We start from the raw sequence: 25,698 nt of genomic DNA, 5'->3' as shown, positions 1-25,698 counted from the left end.
ACAAAATAAAAAACACACAGTTTGTTCAGTTTTAGTAGCTGTCAATTTAGAGTTCCTTAGATAGCTGTTTTCGTCAGCTTTCAATAGGTGGCACTATTTGCCTCCGTCCTCGACAGGACGACAGGCTCCACAAATTCTAACTGTGCCTCAAAGGTAAGCTTATATCATTACTATGAAATGCTGAATGTAATGTTTACTTTTTAACGACCTTAGCAGTAATTCAAATAGATAACGTTATAGTAACAATATACATGAATAAACTACGAAATCAGTAAATCCAACACATTCCTCTTTTAACTGATGTCATAGCTACTTGTCGGGTTGACTTCCAGTTGTGAAGGGATTTTTGGAGGATTCATCGAAATTATAGTTATATAGACATCTCGACAGAGGATGTAAACTTGAAATGCTGCTGTTTTGCGGACAGTCCACTCATTTCTCCTACCAGCACAGAGAAAGACAACAGTCCCTTTGACTGATGTTCTTATCAGCCAATGCATTGAATGGATGTATGTCAAAGCTCAAATCACAACAGAGAAGGGGTGGAGCTTTCTCGGAACAGCCTCTTCAATATTACGTCATGCGCGAGCGAACAGCTGGTCCGTTGCGAGACCTAAAAATGTGTACAAGCGTAGCGATATAAAACCGCGTCCGTGCCGTTGCGGCATTTACAGTCAGTTTATCGCGATGTGGTGCCTGGAAGGGTTTGGGTCGGGCATGGGTCGCCTGGAGATCCTGTTGCTTGTTTACACCTTGCTCTGCTCTCTCGGAGGTGAGTCGTTCAGTGAGGGTTAAAGTGAGATCGCTATCATGATGCAGTGGAGCTGTCCTTTGTGCTGGTGCTGAAGTGCTTTACACAACGGCTTGCCGTGGCCAATATCGTTTAATGCTATTGCACTTTGAACAGCTGCTGTCCACGTATAGGTGTAATGCTTCTCTTCGTTTTGGTGTTATAGTGTTGTCATGGACACATTCCCGAGAATAAAGCAAAGACTACAACGTGCTAGATTCCTCAGGAGCTTCGCTTTTCAAGTGTGTAGTATATGCTAGGCACTCGCGAGAAGTTGATGCTTCTTTACATCCAGATAAAAAGACGTATATCTTATTGAATTATTAACATTAGCGTAAACTGAAAAGAAAATGTGATACGAGTCGTTTCGTATCACATATCACAAACGAACGATTATTTATGATACTTATACACTTATTTGCTTACATTACATCCATTCCTTGTGTATGCTGGCCTAAATTGTTTTTATTTCAGTTTTAATCCATTGAAGCCGATAAGCAATTTTTAGTTCACCCGTGATTCACCCGTGCTCATCAACATGTTTCCCAAAGCGCATCATATGTAATATGTAGGCCAATTATCCAATTATTGTTTTGTAATGTCACCTTGCTGGTCTCGAGTCTTACCTCTAGCCATTTAATTCTCGATTGCATTAAAATATTATCTAGCATTATCTCTAGACGCTGTGCATTTGTAGATCGTGTCGATAAGGAAGTTAATCTGGCGGACCGAGCAAGACAATACCTGCACTGCTGTGCCTGAAAGCGCATCTGATGGATGGTGCTTCAGATCCCTCTCCGTGTCAGCTGTACTTGAGTACTTCTTAAGTACGAATCAAACAAAACATTGCGTGTCGCTTTTTGAGCATTACTCCAAGACCAAATGAAATCAAGCTTATTAATTCTTTATAACACAGACTTAAATCGTTTATTGGATGCTTGCTCCATTTTGTAAACCTGGCTTGCATTTTGCTCGTTTGTAAATTGCGATGTGTGAAAAGAACTTATGTACTTATAATTATTATTTTTTAAATAGGCTTTAATGCTTGCAGTTATGAAGATTCTATCATTCTTTCTAAGATTATTTCGACTGTATCATGTCTGTGTCATTTGCATCATCTTCTTGATTTGCATTCATTCTTTTGTACAATTGCGCACTTACTGTATTTACTAGGGCTAGGTATAGCCAGCCACCTCACGATACGCATTGATTCATGTCACTACTCGATATATCACGACACTTCACGATATCATGATCTGATTCTATTCTGATTCACAAGCTTTTATATTACAGTTATAATGTCATTTTTTCTTAAATACAGTATTAAATAAATTCTCTTTCAGCCAATGCTGCTGTTAAATATGCAGGGACCTTCTAACTTAGTCTATTTCAGAAATATTATTAATAATAAATATAATTAGTTTTTCATAATTTTGATTATTTAGCTTTTAAAAATATATCAAAAAATCCTTTATTCCATCTATAAACATGTCTTGAAATTGCACATATTATATTGCATAAATGTATATTTTGTTATATGTTTGTTGTTTACCTACATAATTTGTACTATTTATTTATAAGTATTTACACTGGTATCTGGAACAAGTGCTAAAACAGAACTGTGTCTTTAAGATCAGTGGCAGGGAATTTGACAGAAGTATTTTGGTAGAATGGCTTCTTTACAGCATCTGTGATATGTGTGATTAGAATTGTAAAGAACAGAAAGGGTATTAAAAAGAGATATAACTCAATGACAAATTCAGTGGATTTAGTCTTTGGACAAGCATCACAAAGAAAGAGTCATACCAAACTTTAACTCTAACAGTGCCTAATCACAGACATTTTTGTCACATAATGCATATGATATGCATGAAATGAAACTATGAATAATAGTTCTATATACATTTTGATACATGGATCTTAAGTATCGATACAATGTTGTAAGAAAAACAAAAGAAAAAAAAATCACAATATATCGATATTTGATTGTATTGACACAGCCCTAGTGTTTACTGAGGAGGGTTACCTGTTGGGCAAATACTGTTGTTTTCCATTTACTCTAGTGAATTCCTTTTTCTTATTTTTATGTGTTTTATCTACTACACTAAAAACCTGCAATTCCCTAAAATGCTATTTCTACCTGATCTAACCCCTAAAGCCTTTGTTTTAGTTGGTTTAACCATTGTAATATAGTCAGGTTGATTCAGTGATATTAAATAATATTTTTTACTTTAATCAAACCCCTTGATGTTACCACATGAAGCAAATGTATTAGGTTACCACTTTTTTCACTGTACAGATGAGATTCATAATGCACAAGCAATTCGTAAACATGATTTCATTAACAGGGCACAAACACATTGCAAGGAGATACGGTAGTCGCAGGACTTGGCTGAGCGCTTACATTGATCACAGTATTGACAAGTTGCAGGAACAGAGTGATGCTCTGAGGCTAGCACAAAGGAGCAAGACCAATGAGCCATCCAGTCTCACAGGGAATGAAGTCAGAGTAGACCAAAGAAAACATTTCAATGTGTGACAGACATAGACAAAAAGCTGGGCTGTGACAGAGTGAGAGGACTCCCTTAGCTGAGCCGACTCTGTTTCTGAGTTTAGTTTCAAATCTGCCTGTCTCTGACACTCTCTTAATGTGTTGATCAGGTTTAGTCGCTCTCTTTGTCCTTTTTTGTGGTATCTATCTATCTATCTATCTATCTATCTATCTGTCTGTCTGTCTGTCTGTCTGTCTGTCTGTCTGTCTGTCTGTCTGTCTGTCTGTCTGTCTGTCTGTCTGTCTGTCTGTCTGTCTGCCTGCCTGCCTGCCTGCCTGCCTGCCTGCCTGCCTGCCTGCCTGCCTGCCTAAACAGATAATATAGAATTGTGTGTGTGTGTGTGTGTGTGTGTGTGTGAGAGAGAGAGAGAGAGCAGAGACAGCATAAAATGTCAATAATATTCCCTCACCTTGTTAGTGCATTGGATATAAGTGACTTTTATGCCAAAATGGAGCATGTGTACGAGAGCCCATTATGCAGAGACATGACCCATGAAGGGAGGTTTTGCATTGAGTGGTAGTACATTACTTAACACTCACATCACATTGTAAGTAGTAGGCATGTTATTATTGAGTAAAACATCTTAGGATGACAGCAGTTGTTTAGGCAGCACCGGTTCATGTGTGTCTTATGCTGCAAGCAGCTGTAATTTTGATGTTGAGTAACCAATGAATATTGTTTTCTGTTGTGAAACTGATTGAGTAAATGATATTGTAACACATGTAGGCTACTGAAACAGAGTTGGATTCTTTGAAAAAAAACGTTTTGTTTTATGCCAATACCATAAACGTACCTACATTAATGGCTTAAAGCCAATGATTGTGTATACATTTAAAACCACAAAACTGCGATTTCAAAACACTCTGTACGCCCTCGATTTATTAACGCTCCACCGTTATGCTATTATAACACAGAGCAAACCTTGTGTTTCATTTTCATCAACGTGTAGATCCTTGAGTCCCGGTGCAGCAGCGCATATTACCTTTAGTCCGAAATCAATTAAAACGCTGCAAGATGAACGGCGCCTCAACAACCCGAAGGGGGATTAAGGGTTTCATTACTTTGCGCAGTCCGATGAATGCGTCACTGCTCCCTGATTGATGCGCCGCCATCGCATAATTCAATATGCATCGTACCAATCTACTAATCTCAAAGTCTCCGGCAACTAATGGAAGTCTGCTTTTGTGATGTCTAAATTGTTGTACACGGTAAGAAAGTTCTTCCAAGAGCGCATTTTCAGATTCATGTGTGAGTCAGAACTGTTACCATGGGATGAGGAAGTCTTGCAGTCAATAATAAATAAATAAATAAATAAATAATTTGTATAAATACAAATATTTTTTAATAATATAATTTTTGTTATTTTGCCAAATAAAAGTTTAGTTATATTAATTTGATCATTATATATTCTATATAACACACACACACACACACACACACACACACACACACACACACACACACACACACACACGTTGTGTTTCCATGTTTTATGGGGACTTTCCATAGACATAATGGTTTTTATACTGTACAAACTTTATATTCTATCCCCTAAACCTAACCCTACCCTAAACCTAACCCTCACAGAAAACTTTCTGCATTTTTACATTTTCAAAAACATCATTTAGTATGATTTATAAGCTGTTTTCCTCATGGGGACCGACAAAATGTCCCCACAAGGTCAAAAATTTCGGGTTTTACTATCCTTATGGGGACATTTGGTCCCCACAAAGTGATAAATACACGCTCACACACACACACACACACACACACACACACACACACACACACACACACACACACACACACACACACACACACCGTAGTGTTTCCATGTTCCCCTTCTGTTGCTTTCTCCACGTTGTGTCGGAGAAGCGACACTAGGGGTCTCTCTTGAGCGCCGATATCCACCTCTGATCTATGAAAAAAGGCCAATGAGAGTTGGCAGCCAGTATTTGCATGTCCCGCCCCTGGACATACGAGTATTTAATCGGCGCAAATACGGGAGTTCATTCAGAAAATTTCTTCGGAGCCGATGGTCTGTCTGCAGTTTGCTGCGAGTTACACACCACTATTACGTTCCTGTTTCCTCTGACGATCTGCGTGCTGTTGGCTTTCTCCTACTTTGCACGGCGTGCATTGTTGCCCCTGAGCGCTTCGACAGCGCAGACACACACACATACTGTGTATTAAAAGAGTTATTTCCCTTAAAAGAGTGAATTTCTCTAAAAGAGCAAAACACAGCGGCGTTGAACGTCCTTTTCAGGACGCGTCTTTTTCAAGATGCCCTTCCGCCCCTGTGTTGTTCCTGGATGCGGTAGAGTCCCAGATAGCAATCAAGTCGGCGGGCCGCTGGCGGTGCTCCGGCGGCAGTAGAAGCGGCAGAATGGCGATATCGCAAACACGTTTGACGGCGCACCGCTGGCGGCAGCCGCTTTTGCAGCCGCCTTCTTACCGCCTATCGGCACACTTACAAATCGTTGCTGGAGCTCTTTATCCTGCCTCAAACTGTTGTCAAGCAACGCCAAATCTTCCTGGGTGTCTAGGGGGGAGTAACAGATCCCCTGGCAGGGATAACTCTCCAACAGACACATTGGCACTGAAATGTTGCAGCATAGCATTTTGTTGTCCATGCTACGCACAACATCGCCAAACTCCAAGACGTCGCAGCATTAGGGTTTGATCTGCACCAACAGGGGTTCCCAGAATAAAAGAATAAAGTAGTCAGTCCTGGTCCTTCAACTACTAAACTATGACATTTATATCTTGGTCTACTACATGTACAGGTGGCCCCAGTGGGAATTAAACCAACAACCACAGGTGTTGTTTGCAAGTTGTACCCGATTGCCCAGTGCGAGCAAATGTCTTCAACATTGTCCCAACTTGCTTCACCTGCTCTTGAAGTGAGCTGCTGTCACCTGGGAAGTAACAATATATTGATTAGCAATACACTAAATATAATATTAATATAATATAATCACAATTATCATACCAGTAACTTTCCCTGTAATTTCTATCCACAGTATGTTATGCATGGCATACAAGTTCATAATGAAGAACCCTTATGATAACATCAATTTCATTTTTTTTCTTTGAAGCAGAATATTTGTTTGTAAAAGGGGAGGAAAAAGAAAATAATGAAATATTGGAATACAGATTTTGGTTGATATATCATACTGTACAGTGAAATTTGCTATTGTTGTATCCCTACTCACCTGAAGGACAGATAGATCAGGCAAATCTCCAGTCAGGCCTTTGTAGAGTGTGTGCTCCTGCATATCCACAGGTATTTTAATTCAAACATGCAACATATTGTAATAAATCTACAATATTCAGCCTTTACCTTACACCCTCGGTTGTTGCTCTACACTTTTATTATATTAAATACTTATTTATATAGCTTGCTCACTGTATAATCATGATAGCTAATACTTATAACACAAGATTGCATCTAAACGAATGACTGAGTTGAAAACTTGAATAAGAACGCATTTTACCCAGAGGGGACCAGCTAGGGAAACTTACCTGCCTACAATAACTGTTTTCATTTGATTTGAGTTACATTAAACATGAATAACCTTAGCCGAGTCCCCAGGAACATCGGGCTATTAAAGTAACAAGCCTGTAACTGCGGTCTTATCAATTCTAGCTTCACCATACACTCAAACTGTGAGGTTTATCTGTTTTCCTCATGGACCTGTAGCACAATGCCCTGACAGTGACTTCACCTGTGCCCTGATCTTTATTAGAAACTGAGAGGAGAGCAAGTTAATATAATTTATATTACAATTATCACAAAAATTAACAAACAGTCTGCTTTAAAACTAAGAAAAAAACAAGCTTCTATACTAACCTTACATAAAAAATGAACACGTGGCGAACTAGCTTAGCCGCTATCTGCCGGCACACCGCATTAGATTAAAATACTTACCCTTGTAGTTGTGCAGATAACTTGATATGTAGAGTTTAAAGCCCTTGTCCCTCTTGCTTGTCGGAGCAGGGGACCAGGCATCAACAATGCGATGAACATCGCTGACGCATATTTTCGGAAGATTCTGGAGACATCGAGTAAAAACAGACATTTTGGGCGACGCGCAAGTAAACCGGAAACAGATATGGTGACAGCGGAACTTCACAGTTCAGTCTTTGTAATGTGTTTTAGCAGTACATTTTTAACATTTATAATGCGTTTAGATTTTTTTTTATTGCCTTTACAGGGACTTTAACACTTTCTTAAACATTTGTACAGGTCATAATTGCAAAACCTGTAAAAAGTAAAATAACAAAAAAAATTGAGGTTGGAAAAAATGTAGACATAAACGAAATTTCTGCGCAACTGTGAAACCAGAGGATAATTTCGCTTTTTCATTGAGATTATCCTTCACGTCAAAACAGGGATTTTCATGTTTATGACAGATATCACCATGGTTGCAAATTAATAAAAAAAATTAAAGTATACCCGAGATTTTGGCAATGTTGCAGATGTCTTTCACTGTTCACTGATAGTCATTCGTGAAAAGTCTAACTTCATCAATTTATTCTGCTAAATTGTTCATACCATGAATTAAATATCTATTTTAAAACCTAATCAGAATCATAAAGATATTTATTGCCAAGTAAGTTTTACAAAAGGAATTCTTTTTGGTTTATTGGTGCATGTCTCAAATGCGCAGCAATCAAAGAAATGTAAACAATTTTCAAGTGCATAAAATAATTCAATATATTTTACATATATTACTGTATAATCGCTTCAGAGTTTCAAAGTAATTTAAATGTCATTTCCTAAACCTTACCTTATCATGGAATCAAGAGTCAAGACTCTGTTATAAACCCTAATGGCTTTGGAGCAAAAAATAGCCAACATGGCTGGTCGATTTTGAGAGTAGAAATCCTTGTATTTCAAAGCAGCAAACGTTTCATCCCCGCCAGTGGGACGCACCTATAGCCGACAGCTTAGGGACGGTGGCAAAAAGAAGCCGTGCGGATATTTTTTGCTATCTGGGGTGCTCTCCGCTTCAGACGGCCACAGGCGCTGTCTCGTGTGTTTGGGCCGCGATCACACCGAGGCGGCGTTTGTGGATGGCTCATGTTCTCACTGCGAGAACATGACCATGACTACGTTGCGGTCGCGGCTTGCTTTCAACAGAGAGCAAGCCACCCCAGCTGCACCCCGCATTGCTCCTTCTTCCCACGGGATTGAGGACGATGCGGTTGGCGCTGGGGGCGATTTGGGGGCGGCAGCGGGTGCAGTTTCGCCGGGTAGCCCCCCGCGAACCTCCCGTTCCCGACACACTCGCTGGTCCCCATCTACGCCACGGGCGATAGTGGCTCGCCTCACGGCCCGGCTGTCTATCCTCCCGAGCCCGAAGCAGATGAGCTCGCCGCTGCATCGGAGAGTGTGATGTCTGATGCCGAGGACTCCCCTGGACTGCCGCCTTCGGGCCAGCAGGCCCAGGCTGAGACCGACGCTCAGATGTCTGACATGCTTTCCCGGGCCGCCGTGAGCGTGGGGTTGGATTGGAACCCTCCATCCTCCCCACAGCCTTCACGGTTGGATGACTGGTTCCTGGGGACAGTGCGCCATTCGCGGCCACGCATCCCCCGGTCCCGTTTTTCCCGGAGGTGCATGACGAGCTGACATCTACGTGGAGAGCCCCGCTCTCCGCTCGTCTAGGTGCCACCCGCTCCACTCTCACCACCCTCGACGGTGGAGAGCGCCACGGATACGGGGCGATTCCCCAGGTCGATAGGGCAGTTGCGTACCATCTATGCCCCGGTAGCTCTACCTCCTGGCGTAGCCGCCCCGTACAACCATCCAAGCCCTGTAGGACAACATCCTCGCTCAATGCGAAGGCCTACAGTGCGGCTGGACGCGCTGCCTCTGCCCTGCATGCGATGGCCCTCCTGCAAGTCTACCAGGCCAAAGCACTCAGAAACATGCACGGGGGTGGACCTGATCCTGATGTGCTGCAGGAACTGCGCTCAGCGACCGACCTCGCCCTGAGAGCGACGAAGGCCACAGCGCAGGCACTCGGACAGGCGATGGCCACCCTAGTGGTCCAGGAACGCCATCTCTGACTCAATCTGGTCCAGATGCATGAGGCCGACAAGAACCGCTTCCTAGACGCGCCTGTCTCCCAGATTGGCCTTTTCGGCGACACCGTCGAGGACTTCGCCCAACAGTTCTCCGCGGTGAAGAAGCAGACGGAGGCCATCTCTCACATCATGCCCCGCCGCACACCTGCCGCTACGGGCCCTGCCCCGTCTGCTCACCGAGGGTGCCCCCCTGCGGCGAATAAACCAGCTCCTGCTCCGCCCCAACCCGGGCCCAGCTCTCAGCCCCAGCGTCGAGCACCCTGCAGGCGGCGTACGCCCCCTGTCTCACGAACCCCCTCTAGGACCGGCGATTCCGCCTTCCGCCTGCCCACGACTGTCCCCCAGCCGGCCGGTTCAGGCGAGTCCAGAGGACGCCAACATCAGACCTCCTCAGTCACGAACCTGCCCCCTGCCGGGCGCGCGGAGCAAGGTAAGTGCTTTGAGTTTATTCTCAGCACCTCAGCCTCAGGCTGCAATGAAGCCGCAATGAAGCCGCCCGACGCTGCATTACCTGTTCCGCCCCGCTGCGAGGCCCCGCCGGGTAAGTCCAAAATACTGGTCCCTTTGGTGCCCCTAGCGCAGAGCTGGGAAGCGTGGTTTTCGCTTCCCAACGCGTCACGCTGGCTGCACCGGACCATTCGACTCGGTTACGCAATTCAGTTTGCCCGGCTCCCGCCCCCTTTCAGGGGCGTCCGCTTTTCCGCAGTACGCGGCGAGCATGCCAGTTCCCTGCGCACGGAAATCGCGATCCTCTTAGCCAAGGGCGCGGTAGAGCCCGTCCCTCCAACCGAAATGAGGAAGGGTTTCTACAGCCCTAACTTCATTGTACCCAAGAAAGGCGGCGGCTTACGACCAATCCTGGACCTGCGAGTTTTCAATCGGGCCTTAAACTCCCGTTCAAAATGCTCACGCAGAGAAATATTCTGGCTGGTGTTCAGCATCTAGATTGGTTCGCAGCGGTAGACCTGAAGGATGCGTACTTCCACATCTCAATTCTGCTGCGACACCGACCCTTCTTACGGTTCGCGTTCGACGGCCAGGCGTTTCAGTACAAAGTCCTCCCCTTCGGCCTGTCTCTGTCCCCTCGCGTCTTCACGAAGGTCGCCCCGCTACGAGTAGCCGGCATCCGCATTCTCAACTACCTCGACGACTGGCTCATCCTGGCACACTCTCGAGAGTTACTATGCACACACAGAGACCAGGTGCTCCGGCACCTCAGCCGCTTGGGGCTTCAGGGTCAACTGGGAAAAGAGCCAGCTCACTCCGGTTCAGAGCATCTCTTTTCTCGGGTTGGAGTTAGACTCAGTCTCAATGACAGCACGTCTCACGAGCGAGCGTGCTCAGTCGGTGCTGGACTGCATCGCTTCCTTCAAGCCAAGCACAGTGGTCCCTCTAAAACTTTTCCAGAGGGTCCTGGGGCATATGGCGTCCTCCGCGGCGGTCGCGCCGCTGGGGTTGATGCATATGAAACCACTCCAGCACTGGCTCCAGACTCGAGTCCTGAGACAAGCATGGCACCACGGCACGCATCGGGTAAGGATCACCCCCGCCTGCCTCAAAATACTCTGACCCTGGACAGACCTCTGCTTTTTACAGGCAGGAGTGCCCCTGCAGCAGGTGTCCCGATGCGTTTTGGTCACAACCGACGCCTCCCGGTCCGGGTGGGGTGCCGTGTGCAGCGGGCACGCAGCAGCGGGCCATTGGAAAAGGGCCCCGCTGCGTTGGCAACTGCCTGGAGTTTCTGACCGTCCTTCTTGCTCTCAGGAAGTTCCTCCCGTTAGTTCGGGACAAACACGTCCTCGTGAGATCGGACAGCACCACGGTGGTGGCATACAGAAATCGCCAAGGCGGCGTACGCTCCCGCCACATGTCACAACTCGCACGCCGTCTCCTCCTATGGAGCCAGCAGCGACTGGAGTGGAGGCTTCACCCCCAGTCGGTTCAGCTGATTTGGGAACGGTTTGGCAAGGCCCAGGTAGACCTGTTTGCCTCCCAGGAAACCTCCCACTGCCCGCTCTGGTACGCCCTAACAGAGGCTTCCCTCGGGACAGACGCGCTGGCACACAGCTGACCCTCAGGGCTGCGCAAGTACGCATTTCCCCCAGTGAGCCTTCTTGCACCGGTGCTGTGCAAGGTCAGGGAGGACGAGGAGCAAGTCACGTTAGTGGCCCCCTACTGGCCCACTCGGACTTGGTTCTCGGAACTCAGACTTCTCGCGACAGCTCCTCCCTGGCAAATTCCCCTGAGAAAGGACCTCCTCTCTCAGGGACGGGGCATGCTCTGGCACCCGCGCCCAGAACTCTGGAACCTCCACGTCTGGTCCCTGGACGGGATGCGGAAGAGCTAGCCGGCTTACCGGCGACCGTTGTGAATACAATCAACCAAGCCAGAGCCCCCTCTACCAGGCACCTTTACGCCCTAAAGTGGCGCTCGTTCGCAGATTGGTGTTCTTCCCGAACCGAAGACCCGCAGAGATGCGCGATCAATCAGTGCTCCTGTTCCTACAGGAGAGGCTGGACAGGAGGCTGTCCCTGTCCACCCTCAAGGTGTATGTTGCCGCCTTTGCCGCCCACCACGATCCTGTAGACGGCAAGTCTTTGGGTAAGCACGACCTGATCCTCAGGTTCCTGAGAGGCGCCCGGAGGTTGAATCCCTCCCGGCCAGGCCTAGTTCCCTCCTGGGATCTCTCGGTAGTCTTGGCAGGACTCCAGAGACCCCCCTTCGAGCCGCTTGAATCAATTGGACTCAGGGCCCTCTCTCTTAAGACGGCCCTGCTGATCGTGCTCGCCTCTATCAAGAGGGTCGGGGACCTGCAAGCGTTCTCTGTCAGCGACACTTGCCTGGAGTTCAGTCCGGCGGATATGTCTGTGATCCTAAGGCCGCAACCGGGCTATGTGCCCAAGGTTCCTACCACACCATTCCGAGATCAGGAAGTGAACCTGCAAGCGCTGCCCCGGGAGGAGGCAGACCCAGCCCTTTCGTTGCTATGTCCAGTGCGCGCCCTGCGCATTTACCTGGACCGCACACAGAGCACCAGACGCTCTGAGCAGCTCTTTGTCTGCTTTGGGGCACGGCAGAAAAGGAATGCCGTCTCCAAACAGAGGCTCGCCCACTGGGTTGTCGACGCCATCACACTGGCTTATCACACCCAGGCCGTGCCCCTAACCTTGCGGGTCCGAGCTCACTCAACAAGGGGTGTTGCGTCCTCGTGGGCACTGGCCAAGGACACCTCCCTAGCAGACATCTGTAGAGCCGCGGGTTGGGCAACACCAAACACCTTCGCGAGGTTTTAAAACCTCCGCGTTGAGTCGGTTGCGTCTCGTGTTTTCTCAGGTCCGAGCCCGTAGAACTCGGTAACACGTAGACTGACCGGCCGGGTGGATCGCTTGCACCCAGCGCCCTTTTCCTGACGTCAAGGTTAAGTAGTGCGCCTTTTTTCCCAGGGCGCCCCACTCCGAGTCGTGACCCTGGTCGATTCCTCCCCATCCCTCCGGGTCCGTAGTTCAGCGGAGGAACTCGCCGACCCAAGCCACTGCGGGTACCCTGATGGCTACCCTGTACTGGTATAGGTGCTCCGCAGGTAAGGCCTCCTGCGCAGACTCCCCCTGTGTGTAATTCCACGGTTCTTTCCCCTTACGAGCGGACCCCCGTGTCTCCCTTAGGCAGTTACAGCTGCCCCGGTCGCCATGCTGTAGCAACTCCCCCCTTTCGAGGCTGGATCTACCACCGCACCATACTTTCCACACGAGCCCTAAGACGGCCGTGTGACTTGTCTACCACTTTTCCTCCACAAGAAAAAGGGCAGGTGTGGTCTCCGCAGGGTCTGGGTAAGACCCCCTTCCCTATAAGGGCCGTGATTGCTCTATGCGAGAAACATAGAGAGAAAAGAGGCCCAGCCAGGCTGGCCCGTTCCCATGTTGGCAAACATCGCCTTGTTCCCCTCTCAGGGTAACTAGAAGGATCCCGATGTTCGTATGGGGCATTGGGGAAGGGTACGTGCAGCCAGGTACAGACGATGCGCGGCACTGGATGAATCCCTGCCCGTCTCTGTATCGGCAGTTCACGTACACGGTTCAGCACATGGCAAGATTGGAATGGGTCCCCTAGTGTCGCTTCTCCGACACAACGTGGAGAGAGCGACAGAAGGGGAACGTTTGGTTACGTATGTAACCTCCGTTCCCCGAGGGAGGGAACGACACGTTGTGTCTTTCCTCCGCCATGTTGCTGAACCGAGCCACTGTTGTGGCCAGACCATTTCCGGCTCCTCAGAAAAATCCTGAATAAACTCCCGTATTTGCGCTGCTTAAATACCCGTATGTCCTGGGGCGGGACGTGCAAATACTGGCTGCCAACTCTCATTGGCCTTTTTTCATAGATCAGAGGTGGATATCGGCGCTCAAGAGAGACCCCTAGTGTCGCTTCTCAGACACAACGTGTCGTTCCCTCCCTCGGGGAATGGAGGTTACATACGTAACCAAACGTTTTATGGGGACTTTCCATAGACATAATGGTTTTTATACTGTACAATCTTTATATTCTATCCCCTAAACCTAACCCTACCCCTAAACCTAACCCTCACAGAAAACTTTCTGCATTTTTACATTTTCAAAAAACATAATTTAGTATGATTTATAAGCTGTTTTCCTCATGGGGACTGACAAAATGTCGCCACAAGGTCAAAAATTTCGGGTTTTACTATCCTTATGGGGACATTTGGTCCCCACAAAGTGATAAATACACGCTCACACACACACACACACACACACACACACACACACACACACACACACACACACACACACACACACACACACACACGTTGTGTTTCCATGTTTTATGGGGACTTTCCATAGACATAATGTTTTTTATACTGTACAAACTTTATATTCTATCCCCTAAACCTAACCCTACCCCTAAACCTAACCCTCACAGAAAACTTTCTGCATTTTTACATTTTCAAAAAACATCATTTAGTATGATTTATAAGCTGTTTTCCTCATGGGGACCGACAAAATGTCCCCACAAGGTCAAAAATTTCGGGTTTTACTATCCTTATGGGGACATTTGGTCCCCACAAAGTGATAAATACACGCTCACACACACACACACACACACACACACACACACACACACACACACACACACACACACACACACACACACAATTCTGCAAGTCTCCTATTGTCTTTTATAAAACAACATTCTTTAAATTACACAAGCATATTCATTTTTCAAATGGTGCTGCATAACAGGAATGACCCTGGTACACTCTCCTGATTCATATCCAAGCTGTTCTATATTTTCATTACTGTTAGATCTTGTGTTTGGGGAAACCTCATGGCTTTTTCCTTTACTGAGAAAAACAATAAAAAATTTCCTTAAAGTGTCCTTAATTTAAGACAGGTAAATTTTTTTAGAAACCTATGTAAAAGCTGACAGCTGTAAAGGTCAGCCTGACTGTGAAAATATTGTGCAGCTAAGAAGCCATTAACACAATCTGAGAAACTAATTGCTCTCCAACTAGAGGAAATTATATTCACCAAGTAAAACAGCCACTGACTGACATGTTCATTATAACCATTGACCTTGTCATTCTTGTTAGAGTTCCCTGTAACAGTTCATATAACCAGAAATGTATCAACAATCACAGAGAGAGTATAAAAATGCTCAAATTATTTAGCTCACTGCTACAACATGAACAGCTTTCAAGGAATGCAGTAGGTAATTGATGAAGCGGAAGTCATTCTGCATTTGTGAAGATGACAGTTTTATCATTTGGACTTTGTTAGATCTGCATCGATGCCCTATTTGTCATTCATTTCATCCGACATTACTGCCAAGCTATATCTGCCATGAATCACTTTGAGGTTCACAAAAACAGTAAAAAACAAAATGTATTATAAAGCCAACCATTAACTGACACTGATGGCACCAGTGCAGTGACAGCTGAAGTGACTCTAAATGCTTTTGAGCCTAACACAAATATAAAATATATCTAAACTTAGTAGAGAAAATGACAATATTATCTGATTTAATTAGCTTTGAATGCCACCCTCTGATCCAGTGGGTTTATTCAATTTACACCAACAACACTCTTCTCTCTTTTGTTGGAACGAGGAGACATAAGGTGTGATATACCCTTGTGGACTACATCAAGGTTTGTGTTACGCTCTAGAGGACTGGTCTGTCAAGCCTCTGCTCCACTCTGTGTGATTTTGGCAGTAGGGCCACTTTGTTAATTGCACTTGGCTTGGTACATCCGTTTCCCTTACTGAGTCACCAACTGTTACCAGGGGAAAGAGCTCTCTTTCCCTCATCAGGATCTTTTCAGCTCTCTCTTTCACCCACACTCTTGCTCTCTATGGCACTATCCTCCAATTCATGGGGACTAGTTGTGAAAGGTTACTGCAACATATTTCTCATCCTTGAGCAAACATTCATTAGTGGAACTATCTGAACTTCTTTTTTAATTCAGAAAGAATCTGTTTTTGATTACAGATTGTATCAAGATCAATGCCTTAGAGAGAAAAAAAATTGAAAGTTTAAAAATGAGAACTTTCTGAATTTCCTATTCGGGTGAGCTGCAGTTTTGTGATTCCTCCTTCAGATCGTGATGTTACAGTAAGAAGGATTGATGAGAATTAGGTGAGATCAGGGCCATTAGGAGCACTAATCCACATGTAATCCAGCACCAGCTAAACTAAAGTTTCCTCAGGGATCGTTGTTTCTACTCTTGGTGGGGAAGAAGCACACCTGCTTGTGGTCTGGATATGGACTAAATGTGCAAAGGATATGGTATCTGAGTGTGTTTGTTTATTGCAGGGATACTTCCTCGTCATGTTGTTCCAAACCTGTTTGACTTTATGTGTTCTGTGGATTCAGCATGTTAGGATACTTTCACACTAGCTTTTTTGGTGCACACCTGGGTTGGAATGATGTCAAAGGTCGGTTTGTTTGGAAAATGTGAATGCTGTTTTCCAAACTTGGGTGCGCACCGGCAAACCGCACCCAAGTCCTCTTGAAAAGGTGGTTTGGGGTACTTTATGTGGACTACAGTATGGATGCTGCTCATGTGAATGGAGTCGTACCAAAACATGGAAGTGAACCTCTTAGGATTATATATAATTTACATCTTTGCAGGCTGCCGATCACAATTATTGTGGTTTAATGCATTTCTCATACCTGCTTTTCTCGAAATAAATCCCCTTCATAGAGCAGCTCACATTCTTCACATCTCTTGCAACGCATCCGTGTGCTCGCAGCGGACAAAGCCAACATTCATCACATCATTACACATTAATTGCACCCGTTGTAGACAAACACAAGTGCTGTTCTGTGTATGTAAAATTGTGGAGGTAAATTCAAAGAGATTCATATTTTAATAACACAGCAAAGCTGATGACTTCTTGAGATTTTATCTAGTTAATGTGTTAAACAGCTGACGCTTGTATCACTTGATGCAATCGGACCGTGGTTAGGGCCCAAATAACATGATGTGAACAAGAGACTAGTAAGGGGGAAAGATCAAACTCAGGTTCGGTCCTTGCAATCGAGCAAAGTGTGAAACCCCCCTTAGTCTAAGTCACCATTCACATTTATTGCATTTGATTCCATACAACGACAGTGAATAGTGACTGTGAATGGCAATCTGCCTTTGTGTTTCATGGAAGAAAGTCAAAGATTTGGAACAACATGTAATGCTACTCTTTCATTAGTTCTTCTAGAAAAACTATATTTTCTCAGAACAGAGACAGAGAGAGAGAAAAAGTGACTGTAAATGCGAATGCTGATAGAGTGACAAGGACAAGGACATGAGGGAGAAAAAGAGCAAGGAAGAAAGTAAGAGAGGCAGACAGCTGCTTTGCCTCTGGCCACCCAGAACGGCTGGTGTGCCAAGGAGTCTGTTTGCTCAACTGAGGCCTGACAGACACAATTGCAGGCAGATAGTCTGGATGGTAAAAGGAGGGGACAGGAAGAGAAGGAGGAGAAAACTTTTCTGCTGCGTCTGCTAGTGCAGTTAAAACATCATCCATCATTCCTCTTATTATCATTAATTACTATCAATGCACCAGAGGCCTATTTACATCAGGCTTACAAAGAGGCAGTGATAGGGATTCCTACACTTTCACAGAGCTTCTGCTGTGAATGTGTGGGTGAGTGTGCGAAGTCTGTCTTTGTTGTGTCTCTTTGCCAAGGGTGTTAGTGCTTATTCCCAACAGGCCTGGGCTGGGCAGTGACATCTCTTCCCTTTGTGTTTATGATTGCTTATGCAATGCCCATGCCACATGAAATTTCTGCTGCAGCCTTTTCAAAGGGCAATGCATAATTGCTGAAACAGCTCCACAAGGGCCCCTGAATTAGCCTTGTGTTAACATGCAGTATGGGCAGAATGGCCATTTATGCTTTAATGCTTTAAAGGGTTAGTTCACCTAAAAATGAAAATTCTCTTATCATTTACTCACCCTCATGCCATCTAAGATGCAAGTGAATGGTGATCAGGACACTGAAGCTCCAAAAAGGAGATCAAGTCAGCATAAAATTGACCGATCTGTCTCCAGTGGTTTAATCAATGTATTTTTAAGTGATTCAGTTGGTTTTGTGTGAGAACAGATCCAAATATAACACATTTTTCACTGTATATCTTGACAGCAGTCTCTTTAGCGATCATGATTTCAAGCTCAGTTATACTTTTTATAGTGCCATCTAGCGCTCTGCTCATGCATCAAGCAACAGGAAGTGTAATCAAGCTTGAAATCATGATTGACCCTAGAGATGTCAATGGCAAGATGTACATTAAAAAACAAGTTATATTTTGGTCTGTTCTCACCCAAAACTAACTGGATTTTGATTAAACACTCTTATGGATTACATTTATGCTGCCTTATCTACTTATCTTGTGTTCAGCATGGAATGCCATGAGGGTAAGTAAATGATGAAAGAATTTTCATTTTTGGGTGAACTTTAATCTAGGATGATTTATAATGATTACAGATCTGTGTTTTAAAACTACTCTCCCTAATCAAACACAACTGATTCAACTCATCGGCTCATTAGTGGAGACTCCAAGACCTGAATTGAGTGTGTTAGAAAAGGGAGATATACTAAATGTGCAGTGTTGGGGGGCCTCCAGGAACAGGGTTGGGAACCACTGCTCTAGATGAATAAAAACCCAGTAGGCTGATTACATATACAGTAGTACAAAATACAACAAATCAATTGAAAAAAGGCAGGACTGCACTGCTATATTGTGTGTACACCAATCAGAGAATCTTACATTCAATACAGCGGTGTAGCTAGACCCTGGCTGATAGGGTATTTTGTTAATAGCCCGGATTGTTTTTTTGTGATAAAAAGAGAGATAAAATTAAGGCAGGCTGCAATTCTGGCTTCAATTTCGAAAGTCTTTTATTTATTACACTGTAAAATGTTATTTTTTTTAGTTTTTACAACAAAAACAAACAAACAAACAAACAAACTAAAAAAAACTGTCAGCTTTGTTTGTCAGTATAATTATGTAAAAAATACAGTAACATTTTAAATAACTTTACAGAACAACCTATACATTTTACAGTTGAATTCGTGGTCATGTAATTTACATGATCATGCTGGCAATGTAAAAAAAAAAAAAAAACAATTCTGTTAAATTTACAGTAAAATTTTTTATAATTTTTAAACTTAATATTAACTGTAAAAATGTACTTTATAAGGTATTGTTAATCACTGTTAAAAATTACAGAAGAGCACATGATGATACGAAGTTCATCAATAGTGGCTCTTCCAGGAACAATGGCCATTAAACATAGTGTTCAGTGTCACTAACACAAACACTAAACACCATCAGAGTAACACTTGTGTAATTTAAATAATGCATTAACTGATTATCTGAACTACATTAAATATAAACAGAACACCCTAATGTACGTAACTGATATTAAAAATAAGAAGAAACATAATTATTCCCATAAAATATAATGAAATATGATGGGTCATGCAGAGAATTGTGGGAACACCCAATTATTGTTTTTGCTGTAATTTTAACAATAATTTATTGTAAAAAGTACATGTACTCTCTTGTTAAACATAATGTAAATTATTACCATTAATTATACAGGAAAATCATACTTTTTACATCTAAAAATGTAATTTTTACAAAATTTTATTGTAATAAAACTAATAAATAAAACAAAATTAATTAATAAAATAAAACTAAAATATATTACATGTTTTTTTTACGGTGTAGTTTCTGGACACTGCAGCAGTTATGTAGGAAACTGTATTTATTGGGAGATAGAACCAGAAAGATATTCACAGAGTCCCGCTTGGCATTAGTGATGCTTGGTCTGCTATTTTTGGTGGGTTTTCCTCTCTAAACAATACTTTAACTGAGGGGATGTTAACACATACAATGGCTTGAAATGGACCTATATAATTCACAGCAGTTCCAATTATTTTTCGCTTCACTTGAGCGTGAGCCTATATCTCACACCTCCCTTGACAGGAGCCCACATGTTGAAAACTCCTGTACTAAAGCACAGCTCATTCATTAACAGAGAGCTCGCAAAAACGTCCCACAAATTCAGCTCGGTGGCATAGCCAAGTTATCTCCCTAGTTAGTGATGTTGTATGTAAAGACCCAGATGCTCAACTTTGCTGTTGTCCACCACATCACTTTGATGTTACTTTCCTTTTTATTTATTCTCAAAATATTATGATAAAAGACAATTGCAATTTTAAATTGTTAAATGACTTTGATTGTATTGTTAGTGTTAGTTTCTTCACAATGAACAGTGAGCCGACAAGTTCTCACTTTGATCCGCAGTTTAAATTAAAAACTTGTTTGATCTGTTTACTCAGTGCCTTTGCTTACATACATTTCTGAAATTCTGAAGTTTCTTGTGACGTCACTGTATGACTGCACCACCATGTTTGTGATGAATTCCATATACCTTCAGTGTGCTGGCTCAAACTTTTGCTTCTGTTTATAAATCTTAAAAAAGTGATACTGCTCTATTTCTACAAAGTCAAGCAGCGATGAAGGGGGAGAGCACGATATGGAACATAATCAAGTCAGATAGAATTAAACTGAAAATGTACATAGGAAGATGTTAAATGCATAACACCCAGACTGTGATAATTGTAACATATTTTAATAAATAAAATAACTATATGTCAATATATAGTATACAGTATGTTTAATGTGGATATACTAATGTTCGTCATGAAGCACAGACTTTTTTCACACAACCAGATGTAAACATATTAGTTATATTCATTAATATGCCTCGGTTGCTTTCGGTGTATTCTGCATTATAAGCAGCTCTAACATTGATACACACGGGATCATCACAGCCGTTATGTAATATTTTGACCTAATCAGACCAGAAAACAACACATAAAAATTAGTAACTTTTAAATGAGAGATGTTTATGATGATATACCAGGCGGTAGGCATGTGTAGGTAGGCTACTTGCCGGTGTACAGTGATAATTTGTGGATAAAGTATTTTAAATGCCAGAAAAGTAAAATTTGGCAATATTTGTGCTGACTTTAGACCTGTATACACATTTTCTGGGACTTGGCATGGATCAAAAGCAGTTATTTATGTTTTTCTTTATATCATTTCAAGGGCGTTTTTCCATTCACCACCATAGTTTCTTCCATTGCAGTCACAAATATGGTGGCTGTGAGATAAAATTGACATTACTGAAACAGGTCAATACACTGTGCTCTAAAAGATATGAACTATACAACTACTCCCTTTAAAATGGTTTAGGTACGAGATCATACATTTCTGATCTCATTCACTGCACATATCCTCCAAGCCATTTATTATTTGTGCTAAAAGCAGATCCAGCCACACTTTCGTACCTATGCGGCCTGTTTACACTGCAGTTGCTGTTGGTCTCTATTCAGCAGATGATGCTCTGAATGATTCATAACCCAAGTAAGCTACGGGGAGCACTTGGGAATAAGGAAACTCCTCTATGGAGGTTGTCAAAGGAAGGCAAAAGTGGAAATCAATAGAAGAAGATTTCTTCAGACTCTGAGCACTGAGCACAGACTCTTGTGGTTTAGTGCTCATTGGTATTGAGATGGGAGTATACAATCAAGAAAGGCTTCCACAAATAAAGAAGTGGTACATAAATAATGTAAGGGAAACTGGGGTTGGTTGGCACACTTTTCATACTTTGTTGAATATCTTTGGTGAAACAAACATTTAGATGCCCCAAGCAGGTGCAAATGAAAGCTTAAGTCCTTAGGGAAAAAACAAACACATTCAATACACAGAATATTTACTGACTTTTTTAAATGAAAGGCAAAGTTATGTTGTGCATTTGGGCCAAACAACCCTACTCTTTTTGGCCGCTGTATATTCTTAGAGTCCATGGCTACACAACCCAATCTACCATGATTAGATTTCAAACACATTTTTTAGAGCGTGTGAATATTAAATGATTCAAGTTTTTACACCCTTTTCTAGTCACACAATCGGCAATTAGCCAATATGTAGGCACTTGCATGCACTCAGAACAGCATGACCCAGCTGGCAAACAGTTCTCCAATCTCTAGGCCTAATCGCCATCTTGTTTCATAGCCTCGCTGAGTGCCCTCTCAATTGTTCATATCTGATCCTATGTCTCCATTTTCACCCTTGCTAACATTAATATTAAAACTAAATCTTCTTTATTATAGTCTTTCACCTTTCAGCAAGGCCACACCATATTCTCAGTGCAGCCCTGCCAAGAAGCTGAAATTGGCTCTCTGTCTTTGCCCTAGGTCCTGTCAGGTGCAATATGCCAAACGCCAGAGACATGGCTTCATTTTTGGCAGGTATAAACGGGCCTGGCAGGCATGGTCTTTTTATGGCTTTGACAGATGAAGAGTGAACATTATATCTTTTTTTTCATAAGCAAATCCTGCACCTGTGAGTCAGCACTCAAAACAATGCTACAATGCTAGCTTAAAAGGCTATTAGCATGCCACGACTTCTGGGGAAGTGTGCTGTCGAGTGCCAGTGTGCTGTTTTGAATTTATGCTGTGCCATTTTCATGGTGGTAGCCTTTTAATGTAATATTTTTCTTCTTTAACAGATTACTTGTTTTCAGTGAGTCAACTGTGTATTTGAATATGAGCAGAAACAGAAAATTCTTGTTTGCATGTTTATCCAAGATGACTTAAGCTGTTTCAAAATGTTATTTAAACAAAGCATTTAAAACAAAGCGTATATGTTCAATGCATGTTCTTGCATCTTTCTGTGCTGTTTTAATTTAATTTAATGTAAACATGCACTAGATGGACATCTTTCTCCTTTGTGATGCATTTTTCCATTTTTTCAGCATCTCGTGAAATGAGAATTTCAAGACGTCAAGTTAGAACCATTCAGTGTTTTGCTCCATTCCATTGTGCTATTCACTGCTAATACAAGGACACATCCTGTGTGAATGCATTTTTATTAGAGCTGTCAAAATTAATGTGTTAACACATGCCATTAATTAAAAAAAGTTTAATGTGTAAATCTTTCCTCGATTAACGCATTCACTATTAATACAGCATAAACAAGGATAAACACCGGTTGGAAGGGCGGAACCTTTGCAATGTTTCCGCCAGGAGTCATTCACTGATGCACACACCACAAACACATGGCATTGATTCGGTTTCAGTGATAAAGTGATGGGAAAAGGAGCTCTTAATGCTATTTGTTGTACAAAACAGGCCTAGATGGAACTTGTGACAGAAATCAAGTATTTTTAGACTAAGTAAGGTGCATTTTAATTACTACAGAAGCACACCAATTCTAAACTATCAGCAAAATGCAGAATTAGATGTTTTTGTCTGTGAGCGCATTTCATGCAGAGTTTAAAGCGGAACTTGACGATGGTGCTGATGCCCTTACGTGAATCACACGTAACAAAAACAAAACACTGTCTACCGGTTGATTAATATTGTAGAGGATGAGAGATTAAGAGATGTAATGCACATTGCAATGAAAATGCAACCTATGTGGGGACAAGTACTTTCAGTTAGTCAAACTCTCACAGGATTTGTTTGAAAATGTGAATAAAGCATTATATTGTTAAATATGGTTTTGTTTAATATCATATGCATTTTTGGCAGGAAAAGAAGAACTGTACAGTATATTCAGTCAAATTTAAGCACTTTAAAATATGTGATTAATCACGATTAACTATGAAACCGCCTGACAGCAGTAATTTTTATATTAATAGTATTAAATTAATGTTATATATTCAAGTCTTGGTTTGGACAAGCAAAGCATAAAAAGTCACATGAAATTATCACAAATAGCAGAAGAGAACTAATTGTTTAAGTAGGATTTGTATAGTTAGGGGGATACTAGTGAAATTAGAGAATCGATTATGGGTCTGAATAGAAGCTGCATATTGATTGTCACCAAAAAGAAAACTCAACAGTTCATTATAAAGCAAACTAACAGATTATTAATCCAATTAAATAAAACAAAACAAATGTTTTCCATGTGTCTGTCCGATATTAGCAGTTTTGCAGTACTTTTTCAATTAGACTTCTACCACTTAAACTCTGTAGCAGCATACAAGCTCGAGAACATTGGCAAAGACCTTCCTCATGTGCTTGAAATCAATGTGACCCCTGGGTTGCTAATCTGCAGAGAGCACATTATTGGGCTCTGCAGAGTTCAGTGGGTGTCCTTCCACCCCTGCAGCTTCAGAACATATTAGACTGGCCATCATAAAACCCCAGACAGATCTGCACCATGGAGAATGATGGTTTTCTTGAGTCATTGATTTGAGAGCTACTGGAAAATAGCCTAAAAAATATTTTCCCTCATAGTCAAATAACTGCATTTCCAAAGTGTTATAAATGCTTAATGACCTGCTCTGAAGCCTAATAAAATCATGTGCTGACCTCCCTCTAGGGAGCTGCTTAATTGGATTACTTTTTCCCCCATTATCTGCCTCTCATTTCTCTGATAGCCATTTACATCTTATCTTTTACCCTCTAGTACCTTGAATTTTATTTCAAGATAAGCATACTTATACTTAAGCATACTCTTATTCAACCTTTCTCTCACCTACTGTATCTGTATAGGTGTGAATGTACAGTAAAAGTATTTTCTTGCTGGTCACAGGCCATTTCATTTTCATAGTGCTACATCAAAGAGGGAAGAAACCACATCACTATCACATCACATAAAAAAATGCAAAAAAGAAACAAAACAATGCAAAAGACCTGGAAATCTTGAAAGTCAAAAGCGGGCAAAAAGCATTGCCTGATGACTGGTAGTCAAGTCTTTCAGATGCACAGCTGGAGTGTAAAAACCAATTGTGCTGTTAAGTTTATTTACAGAGCATTGGGTTAATGCCAGTCATAAACAGCAAATCAGATTTGCCCTTGGTTTTACACCAGCTTTGAGGGTACTTATCGCTGTGGGCTCTCTGCCTCTCCCTTACAAAGGTGTGTTCCTTAATGAATTACTGCCATTAAGCAGCAAACACAGTCCTGTACAGATCAGGGCTGAGTTTCCCGATAACGTTGTCTCTCTTAGCGTGCTACGAAGACTCTTAATGTATAACTTAACTGAAGGTATACCATTTCTAGGTGTGTTCCTTGAACCATGCCTTAGGAAGCCGCTTAAGATATGCCTTCTTACGTGCGACGTTACCCGGTGCTGTCCGTGGCGATGGTGCTGAATTTGTTGATATCGATGGCTCGAGAATCAATTATTCTCTCGTGCAGGGGCTGCTTCACTGCGTTATGTGAGAAAGCGGTGTTCTTTTTAAAAGAAGCACTTCAGAAATAGTGGAAATGCATTTATTTGGACTCATGGGATATTATAAAAAATAAAAAATTACAAATTGCAAACTAAATTAAACCCTGGATATTTTATATAATTTCGGAAAGAGTGCGCGAATGCACAACCTCTTGCTCAAACGTGTCATGCGTCTAACCCACTACTGAATTGGCCCATACAAAGCTGTCGTGTGCGCTACCAGGCCACTTTGCCACCACGTCTGCAAACATCCCCCTGTGGTCCACCACCACCTGGACATTGATGGCCGCGAAGCCCTTACGACAGATGAAGGCCTGGTTGAGCGCTGATGGGTTGGCTATGGGGATAAGTGTCCCGTCGACAAGCCCTATTATTTGTGGTATACTGGCAATGGCATGGAAGCTTTGATGCGCCTCCATCATTTCGTGCCTGGCGGAAGGCATGCGGATATAATCTGTGGCATGACGGAGCAGGATGTTTGTGACTGAACGAAC

The 25,698-nt window shown here is 42.9% G+C and overlaps 1 protein-coding gene across 1 annotated transcript in view; it reads left to right on the top strand.

The window, feature by feature from the left end:
- The first annotated feature begins 619 nt into the window (after window positions 1-619).
- LOC127629034 (transmembrane protein 8B-like) overlaps window positions 620-25,698 on the top strand; it is a 226,650-nt gene continuing 201,571 nt past the window's right edge. The window contains exon 1 of the mRNA XM_052106051.1: window positions 620-772. Within this exon, the coding sequence (XP_051962011.1) occupies window positions 688-772 (85 nt within the window). The 5' untranslated portion in view covers window positions 620-687. The remainder of the gene's footprint in view (window positions 773-25,698) is intronic.

Source organism: Xyrauchen texanus, chromosome 3 (assembly GCF_025860055.1).
Source record: "Xyrauchen texanus isolate HMW12.3.18 chromosome 3, RBS_HiC_50CHRs, whole genome shotgun sequence".
Taxonomy (NCBI): Eukaryota; Metazoa; Chordata; class Actinopteri; order Cypriniformes; family Catostomidae; genus Xyrauchen; species Xyrauchen texanus.
The sequence above is the reverse complement of the archived record's forward strand: the minus strand, read 5'-3'. Positions and strand labels throughout refer to the sequence as shown.